Below are 10316 nucleotides of genomic sequence, written 5' to 3'. Positions count from 1 at the left end.
GCCAATGGTTCTATGGCTAGGGCAAAGAGCAAAGGGGAGAGGAGGCAGCCTTGTCTGGTTCCCTTCAGTATCCGGACGTTGGAGGACCGCACCCCGTTTGTGAGAACTGCAGGGCAGGGATTGTTATAAGGTAACTTAATCCAGTTTATAAAGTTTCCACTGAAACCGAATTGATGTAGTGTAAAAAACAGCTAAAAATTAATAATTAAATAATAATAATTAAACAAATAATTACATCTGAGACTTTGTTTCATTGTGAGATTATAACAGTGATGGAAATATAATTGTTTGTTGTTCAGCAGAACAGTGTCCAGTATGTTGGCTGTTATACTTTGTTGTGTTTGAAAATAAAAGTTGGGCTCATTTTAACATCATTACAAAAAGTGTTGTTAATTATTTTTAATCATATTCAGGTTACCACATATTGTTTTTTCATTTAGTTGAACTTGAAATGTTTGTCAGTAGGTAAACAATTAGTATTGTACAGTCAGAAATATCCAGTTATTCTTAATACTGCAGACTTGCAATGAATAAGTTGTCCTAACAGTCATCTTAAGTAAGCTTTACTTAATTTTTTTGAGTTCTTTGAACTAACTAATTAGATTTTACAGTGTACACGGACACGCCGTCGGGGCTGAAAGCTTACAGCTCACTGACAGCTCGCTGACTCTGATGCGTCGGGTCCGCGCTTTGTGTTTATGTCTTTTTTGCGCTCGATTCTGATGCTGCAGGTTTTATCTCTCTCCAACCAAAACTCACTGAGGTTGAAAAAATTGTGTGTGCCTAACTGGTGCTGGTGCACCAGTGCAACTGTGGCAAAAGGTGAGTCTAGAGCCCTGCCTCTGGCGTCTGCTGAAATATTTTGAACGTTAACTTCTTAGATCCAATCTTCTGAAGATCAACTTATCTCTTTTGCACAAAACTTTTTACCTTGTCGTTCTTTCACTCCCGTCTCTTTCTGGACTGCGGTCATTCATTGGGATATACAATCATCATCATTGCTGACATCCAATCAGCCAATGTTCACATCCTTGCTCTCTCTGTGACGTCAACATGATTTAAAACAAATTTAAAACATATGATAATATTAATAAAAAGAATAATATCATTACATTTTCTTCTTTCCTGTGTTGTATGTTAATATGATTTCTTACATTAATCACATATGAGTATTCAGTCTTATATAAATATATACTTTCCCTCATCTCTTATTCAGTTTGTTTGCTATTGTACATTAACAGAATGTTTCATCAGCTCAACCTCACATGGACATCATGACGCTTTCAACAGCATCTCTTTTAAACTCAGTTACAAAGGAATACTTTTCCTTTCATAACTCCATGTTTCTCAATCATAATACACTAACATAGTACGAGTATAACTATATAAATTTAAATTACTGTCTCCTTATTGTCTCAGGTTGCATGTTTCTCACACAGCACACTGGTATTCTCAGCTTCTTGGTCTTTCCTATACTACTGCACTGCAGTGGTATAGAAAACGGCAGGAATGTCTTAAAGACATAAAGACCTGGATGGCCGCTAACTTTCTGCTTCTTAATTCAGATCAAACTGAGGTTATTGTACTCGGCCCTGAAAATCTTAGAAATATGGTATCTAAGCAGATTCTTACTCTGGATGGCATTACCTTGGCCTCCAGTAACGCTGTGAGGAACCTTGGAGTCATTTTTGACCAGGACATGTCCTTCAATGCACATATTAAACAAATATGTAAGACTGCTTTCTTCCATTTGTGCAACATCTCTAAAGTTAGAAATATCCTGTCTCAGAGTGACGCTGAAAAACTAGTTCATGCATTTATTACTTCCAGGCTGGACGACTGTAATTCATTATTATCAGGATGTCCAAAAAACTCACTGAAAAGCCTTCAGCTGATCCAAAATGCTGCAGCAAGAGTCCTGACAGGGAAATCAAAGTGAAGTGAAAAGGATGGACAGGGTCAAGCAGACTGTGGCGGTCAAACAATGCTCACTTTGTGCTTTTGTGTTCTTTGTGCCAAATTTGTAACCTGTTTCTTCTATTGTACAGTTTTGGGCACCCAAAGAGAAACTGTTGCTTCAGTTTCCCATTCTTCTGATTGGCACCTGACGTGCTCTTCTGCTGCTGTATCCCATCTGCTTCATGGTGTGACATGTTGTGCCTGTGGAGATGCTCTTCTGCATACTTTGGTTGTAATGAGTGTTATTTGAGTTACTGTTGCTTTCCTAGCAGCTCGAAGCCATCTCACCATTCTCCTCTGACCTCTAGAAACTGTTGCACCACTTAAATCCCATTTCCTCCATATTCTTAAGTTTAATTACGAGGTAGGCAGGTTCTTACAACCGTGTCAGCATGCCTAAATGCACTGAGTTGCTTCCATGTGATCGGCTGATTAGATATTTTGTTAATGATCAGTTGAACAGGTATGTCTAAGTGGCTTGTGAGTACATATTCATATTTATTTTACCATTTAATTTGACCTATGTATGTTAGGTAGCTGAACTGAACTGAACTCATAATATTCAGTCACCAACTGCAGGCTTGCTGTAACACAACTAATGCTGCTGACCCAAACCAAGTCAATCAATGGAAGAGTTTCAGGGGAAAGAAATGTTTATTAATAATCATGTTAGTAATAACTGTAATAATAACTGTGATAATAATGTACGAATATTATAATAAATAGTATTGTTTCTTTGAAGCACATTAAAAGCACACATAAATCAACCAGTTAAAGAAATACCATCCAACACACACACACACACACACACACACACACACACACACACACACACACACACACACACACACACACACACTGTAGAAGTACACAGACAGACGTGTACTTCTACAGTGTCACTTGCACAGGTTCAGTCTCACATTAAAAGTCTCTTTGTACACATTAATACAGGTTTTTGCTCTTGACATAAAGAATAACTGATACATAAAGAGTAGAAGAAAACACTGGAGCCTCAAACACATAAATAAAAGCAGACTAAAAAAATGCAAACATGTAAGTTAGGTCTTTTTTTCTTCAAATTTTACTCCATAGTCACCAGTCAAACCTTTGTGCTTTGGGATCTGCATAGGACCGGGAGGCTGTTGGCATTCAGGAGTGAAAAACGTTCAAAGGCAACCAGATCATTTAAGTCAAAACTGCTGAAGAGAAACAGATCATATCACCGGATACAAATTCATTCAGGACAGTCTTTTGTTTGCATTTCTGACGTGTGTGCATACGTTTGAAATTTATATTATTTTGAATAAAACTTCAGACATACTAGAAATGAACTAGCGTCTGCATTTATCCTGACTGAAAACCAACCGTCAAGGCCAAATCGTTTTCAGTTTTCTGCCGTACTGTAAAACACCCCTTTTTTTACTGACAGGTGAAATCAGCAACATTTTTGAAATGATTAGTTTGAGTATTGTTTCATGCACACATGTAACAATTATGAGGGGTTTGTGTGTTTGGCGAGCAGAGGAGAACACTGGGGAAAAATCACGAGCTTATCCACTCGAGAGCAGTTAGAAATTCTTTATTATGTTTTATTTGATGTTGTTTTTTAATAAAATGGAAGAAATGGTGTAGAGAAGACAGTGACAGCAGAGACTCGAGGCTGAGAATCTACCGTTATCTCCTGTGCCATTTTAGCAGGTGCCCTAGATCTGGCTTCCATTGTCCCAAATTATTTCATAAACAGATTTAGAAAGAAGTGCATAGTTAAAGTGAGGCATATGGGTAACAAATCTAAATGCCAATAATATCGATCTTCTATAGCAATAACATTGTTATTCCAATTAACAGTTGGTTCTGCTGCTAATGACAACTTTAAATTGTTGTTCATGTGTTTTCTGAATTGGAAACAGTTTGGTAGCCTACTCAAGAAAGAACACTTGTTGGAAATACTGTAAAGGTTATGTAAAGAGTAAATATTGCAGATCACAGTATAATTTCTATACATTTACAACAACACTCCAGGCTAAGTTAGTGGGCTGCTCAAAGGACTCCAGTAAGGACTTCACGTTTTCACTTGCATGGGTTAAGTTATATACATGTACGTACTCTAAAATATCTTCCAGCTTTTGTTTTGTGCATAGTTCTTGGATTTGTGCTCACTGAGCCTGATGTTGTGTGAAACAAATAAGAGACATCTTTTATTATTATTTGGATAATGTGGGCGTTAAAGTAATTAAGGACAGAGATGAATCACAATATAACTTAACCTCACTGAGGTATTTAAAAGACAACTCTCAATAATAATATTCATAATAATAATAATGATGATGACTGAATTTCCTGGAGGAACCTACCCGGGGGATTGATAAAGTTCTATCTGTCTATAAGATTTGATAACTCCTTGTAGGGAGATAAAAATGAGATATCTAAATAAAATGTTGTCAAATCCCAGTACTGGTGAAACACCCACAGACCAACTGTATGCAGGATCGGGGCTTATGTAGTGTCCTTCAGTTTAAACCTGTCAGAACGTGTCTTTGCAGCAAGTATTCTGTGACTTTAGGGTGGAGGTCAGTGGGTTAACGGGGGAGGTAGGTGTGGTTTTGGCTTATGGGTGGATGTTGGGCTCAAGTGTGGAAGAGGGGGAGAGGAGGTAAATGAGGTCTGGTTGCCAGGAGCTTTAAGAGTAATAGCTGCTTTAGGGCTCGTATCTGAGGTATACACAATAGAAACAAATGGGAGTAGTTTTGGTAGGAAGCCCGAGGATTTTTATATCTCGTTGCTGAGTACGTGTACTTAATGCAAACATCACATTTTCTGATTGGGGAAGGGAAGGACCAGGGTAAAAGGCCATGCCACAGGGGAATACCACAGCTAGAGTTAAAAGCTACTTCAGACCTTTAGATAATCTCTCCAACCAGCAACAGATGAACATCATATACAGTACATGTAAACAAGCCAAGAGAAAGAACAACAAGGAAAAAAAGAACAAAAATAAATTACAATTAGAATAACACAGCAGCGATCGGAGGAAACCTGATCTCTGCTAAGATTGACATCGTTAGAATATTTTTTGTTAAGTCCCAGTTCATGTCCAGCTGCCTGATCCCACTGCAGAAGCTTTTTCCCAGATGAACAACTCAGCAGTGGCACGCTGAGGGTGTGGTAGAGGCATCGTTAAAAAATCTGTCTGTAGACACATTCACAGATGCTCATTTAGTCTTTGAAAGAGTTTTTAGACATTCATGTAGAGAACAGTACGGACAACCAGTCTTTCACTGCGTGAAGGAGAAAGAAATGCAGCACTAACAGTGTAACAGTGCATCCTGTCACACAAACATCTGCCTCACTGAAACACCAGAAAAACAGGAGAGGAAGTAAAATCTGGGTCTCCGGGACAGTCATCAACATGATGGAGACATGATATCACCACGGTCATAAGAACGGAGTCACAGCACTAAAGGCACTCCAAGGCCAGCGAGTGATCAGCTTAAAAAGACAGAATTGGTCCAAAAAGGACAAAAGACAAAGAGCCATTCGTTCACACTCAGCATGAGCTTGGGTTGCCTTCGTTCTGTCACACCGAGTTCGATTACTGTGGCCTTTCAGTTGTTTCCACCTCCATCACTTTATTAACTGATGTAAATGAGTACTGTCCATGGGATCACTTAGTCTTATAGACCATGTTACCTACATTACCAAGTGCTATGCATTAAAGTAAGAGTGCAGTGAGACTCAAATCCTCCTCTGAATTAAAATAAAGATGTAAAGGTTTCAGTGTCGTCATATCCATAAATGTGGTAAAACATGCTACGACCCACAAATCAAACAAGTGCATGTGAGCGTCCTGCAGCAGAGCGTCTCCATTTCCAACAGGACGCACTGCTAAAAGTTTCCCCACCTCAGACTGGTCTCGTGTTTCTTTGTTGTCCTGTTCCTCACCACAGCATTACCCTCAGCACCACGATGACACTACGACTCAGCTACACAAAGACAAACCAAACAACTAAAACTCTCTGTAGTACTTCACGTTTCAGCAGGACATGTCTGTTCACCTTTGGGACATGACGTGATCGTGAGGAGGAGGTCCAGCATATTATCAGAAACATGTTACTATATCATTTACACGTGTAATAAATATACAGAATACTGTTTGTTCTTTTGAAGCACATAAAAAACACCATCTGCCTAAAAAGTTTAAGTTACATTCAGTAGCTGAACAAAAGAGAAACATGAAAGAACGACACATCATCACACTTACACCACGTCCTGCGTCAAAGCTGAAAAATCAAACGTATGTCCAGGAGGTGGAGATCACAAATGACTATATTTATATATAAATACTTTCTTCTTACTGCCAGTACAATGACTACAACAATAGTAGATGACAACAGCTGACTCTGCACCATGGCTGTGTTTTTAGTACAATGCGTAAATACAGAAGGATGTCAGCAGGAATCCATAGAAACAGAAGAGTTTACACAGACTTGCTGTCACTGTGTGACTTTTCACTTTAACCCCTCTCTTAGTCCTTTTGAGTGGTGGAAGCTGAAGGCTGTGTTGAAGCACATCATCATTTCCACTTTTCATTTTTTACCCACTCTCTGTTCCCAGCCCTACCCTGCCTGTGCCAACACAATGCACAAGAGCAGTTTTTACTCCACGGCACAGTAAAACCACCAGACTGTGGTGACATCAGGCAGCCTGTCATTAATGTCCCACCTCGCTGGAACTTGAGTCGAGCTTGTAGAGGAAACCCTAACCCTTTTTCTTATCTGTGTGTATTTTTGGATTTAAAAGGCAGATTTTCTGACCGATACAGACGTTATTAGTGGAAGACAGGTTCAAAAAGCTGTAATCTCATTATGTAGTGACAGGCCTGCTGGACCAGTTGCCCCACACACCTTAACACACACCCAGCAGAAGGCATGTGGGGCATGGTGGCTGACCTTCAAAAGTCACGGGGAACTGGCGTCTCCTCATCTCCTCTTTGAACTGCACACAGTTTCTTTTTTTAAACATACTTACATAATACACACATATGGTATATAATATGTATATACACAGAGTGATGTTTGATCTTTTCAGAAACCATAAACTTAAAAAAGTTTACAAAAATAAAAATGTTTTATCGTGACCTTCCTATTTGGTCTCTAACACTCAGCAAGGCTTGTTTTTCAGGAGTTGGAGCTGGTCGGCTCCTCTCTGCTCCCAGGCTACAGACTCAGCGGTCCAGGTCCGGCCTTACAAAGCAGGCCCTTTGTCCATCCCCTTAATTCTTGACAGAAGGCCATTTTTTTCTTTTAGTTGATCTCTGTTAGTGTCCTTCTGTGTCCACGGTGATCTTCTCTCTTTTTTTTTAGCAGGTGTCCATCTGTACTCACTGTTTCGTTTATTTACTAAAAGAAGAGGGCAAGAGCACAGAAAATAAGCAAGTCAGTGTAAATAAGCTGCACATCTTCACTGGCTTTTACACTCTACTGTACGCATCATGAGCATGATCTACTGTAGTATCCAGCCACTGAGAAGAAAATATGCTGGAGGATTTCTTTCCTGCAAGCTTATAAAAGCACAGTTACAACAGCAGCAGCAGTTCAACCTAATATTTGAACTTTCAACAGTCACTAACAGCTTTTGTACGGCTCATATTTTTTATTTTGTGCTTTTTGTTGAGAATTAAATTATTCTCTGTGATTTATAACTGTCACCTGAAGCTGCTTTACTGTAATGAAGTGTAGAGTAATGTTACTGGCTGTTCCTTAGAACAGTTGGTAAGTCCACAGCTTACTAAGAACGTGGTTATTTCTTATATTCACCATGTTTTTACACAGTGTCCTGGCTTTCCAGGAGAAAGTTGCAGAGGTTGTCCAGGGTTCACAAAGTTATCAGTGTTAGTGAGATAAATGAAAACAGAAAATGTTAAGAAGAACTTGAATGACAGCGTTGCTGAACATGACACGAGGTTGTGTTGGAAAGAAGGGTCCAAGGAATTCTGCAGGCTGCAGCTCCTTTTAGAGAAGCAGAGCAACAATGAACACGGATGGGAACTGATAAGAGTTTAGTGATTATTCATTATCAATATCACTTATCAATTCTCATTGGCTCCAGTTTGAGGGTCACCATCACCTCTCAGCAGCATATCAAAGACATTACATCCATGCACATTAACTACATGCAGTGTGATTGAACATTCGTGCATGTTGGAGGTGTTCCCCGCTTTGTTGTGATTGGTGACGTTAAAAAAGTGAATGCACATATTACACAGAACACTTGTCTTAAAAGTAATTCCCCAGGATAAAGACATTCGTTACTTTCATGTTACTGTGGTGGAGCGTGGTAGGCGGTGCCGTGCGGACGCACCTGCACGGCGTCTGCAGATCACGCCCGCGGTATTAAATCACGGGGAAGCAGGGTCGTTGTGGTGGTGTGACCAGTGTAAAAATAAAGATGGCTCAAAACACGGATCTGTGGTCCCGTTGTGCCATAATTCCACCACACTGGCGCCGAACCCTAGGATGCGGCACGACGGGCCCACAACAGAGCCAGAGAAGGGAGGAGCTGTCCCAGATCATGGCTGACACGGCGGCTATCCAGTGGGAGCAGGTGGCGGAGGTGCGTCGCCAGCAGGAAGAGCTGCGGGACCAGACCGAGCGCCACCTGAAAAGGATTGGGCATCTGGCGGCGCTGCTCTGGGCCTGGGCGCCACCCCTACAGGGGTGTCACGACGGTGGTGGAGGAGCCGAGTGAGGCACTTCAGCAGCCGGAGGCGGCAGACGAGTGCTCACGGCTGTGCCTACACGGTCGTGCCGGTTTGCCAGGTACCGGGCGTGCCCGGCCTCCGGACCAGCGTTGCCATCACCGCTGGAGACTTGGGCGGCCTACGCAAGAGACACTGCCCTGTCATCAGGTTGGAGGCCGGGGGGGGGGGAGTAGGTTCGGCCGGATGGCTCCCCAACCTCAGTCGGGCGATGGGCATGTGTGGTGGGGCGTGGTCTGTGGTGCCGTGTGGCTGCACCTGCGCGGCATCTGCAGATCACGCCCGCGGGGTTAAATCACGGGGAAGCAGGGTTGACAGGGTTGCTGTGGTGGTGTGACCAATGTAAAAATAAAGATGTCTCTGTGGTCCCGTCGTGCCATAATTCCAGTTACTCTGTTAGATGATCTGAACACTGTCACATAGTTACCACTGAACAATATAAACCTGAAGGCTACAGTCACACACACCAACACAAGCCATCCCGATGACCTCACACGTGATCTTTCTCTGAGCGTGTATGAGCACAAAGCAAAGATGAAAACCAGCACAAAGAGACTTCATAACGGTTGTCACGGTGATTCTACTGTAGCAACATGAACAGGTAGAAGTGGAAGCTGCAGCCTGACTGCGGTTCAGCAGCAGCTCAGGTTATCACGGTGCTGGGTCAGCACTTCCTCATCACTCTGCGTTCTTGGCTAGCTTAGAATATTCTCCACATCATTAAACGCTACCACCTGCTGGAACCACTGACTAAAGGCAGGATGGATTCATACTTTTGTGTTCTTTATGCCATTTAATTTGGTGGTTTTCTCTCTAAAGCACCTTGAGGCGACTGTTCTTGTGATTTGCTGCAAAATGTCAGACACTGTCTCTGAGACAGAGTGATGCCACAAATGCGACAGCCTAGTTTGTCGTAAAGACAAAGTATGCACAGTCGGAAATGTCTGATTAAAGACTCGTGTTACGATCTCTCCCTGAAACAGGAGAGCACTTTGTAAAGATAATGATTGATTGCCTTGGAGCGTCAGTCTTGTTTTGGTCTTTGAAATTTGTACTGAGGATATATACAGAAGGTTTCTGTTTCATACAAAAGAAATGATTCAGTATATTCTCTGGAGATTTCACTGTTTGTAAATATTTATTTTATTTGGTTGGAACAGATCACAGAATCTAGTTTTCTGTTTTGTTTGTGTTCATCTGTAACACTTGAAGCTTTTGACTGGTCACAATGAACATAAATGACAGAATATAAATAATATTTAAATAAAATGAACCTTATGTTGTAATATTTCATTTAGGAGTAAAATGAAACTTTAAGCTTGGAAGAAATAGTGATTTGAGTTTTACTGGAATATGTTGTGATGTTAACAGAACCTCTGTAATTTCAGGGGGATGTTTATTGATTACTGCTTGTATGTATCACAAAAATATCTTATGAGGGAAAAAAGGCAATCAAATATAAAAGTTTAGAATAAACCACAGCAGACCAAGAATACATCATACAGAACAAACAAACAAACAAACAAACAAACAAACAAACAAACAAACAAACAAACAAACAAACAAACAAACAAACAAACAAACAAACAAACAAACAAAC

At 40.9% G+C, this 10316-nt stretch overlaps 1 protein-coding gene across 1 annotated transcript in view; it reads right to left on the bottom strand.

Moving 5' to 3' along the window:
- Positions 1-2603: 2603 nt before the first annotated feature.
- The window catches only part of rbfox3a (RNA binding fox-1 homolog 3a), a 454518-nt gene continuing 446805 nt past the window's right edge, over positions 2604-10316 (bottom strand). The window contains exon 14 of the mRNA XM_005750610.2: positions 2604-7358. Within this exon, the coding sequence (XP_005750667.1) occupies positions 7356-7358 (3 nt within the window). The 3' untranslated portion in view covers positions 2604-7355. The remainder of the gene's footprint in view (positions 7359-10316) is intronic.

This window comes from Pundamilia nyererei, unplaced genomic scaffold, assembly GCF_000239375.1.
Source record: "Pundamilia nyererei isolate P.nyererei 1_Seehausen unplaced genomic scaffold, PunNye1.0 scaffold00280, whole genome shotgun sequence".
Lineage (NCBI taxonomy): Eukaryota > Metazoa > Chordata > Actinopteri > Cichliformes > Cichlidae > Pundamilia > Pundamilia nyererei.
This window is presented reverse-complemented; position numbering and strand designations above follow the sequence as displayed.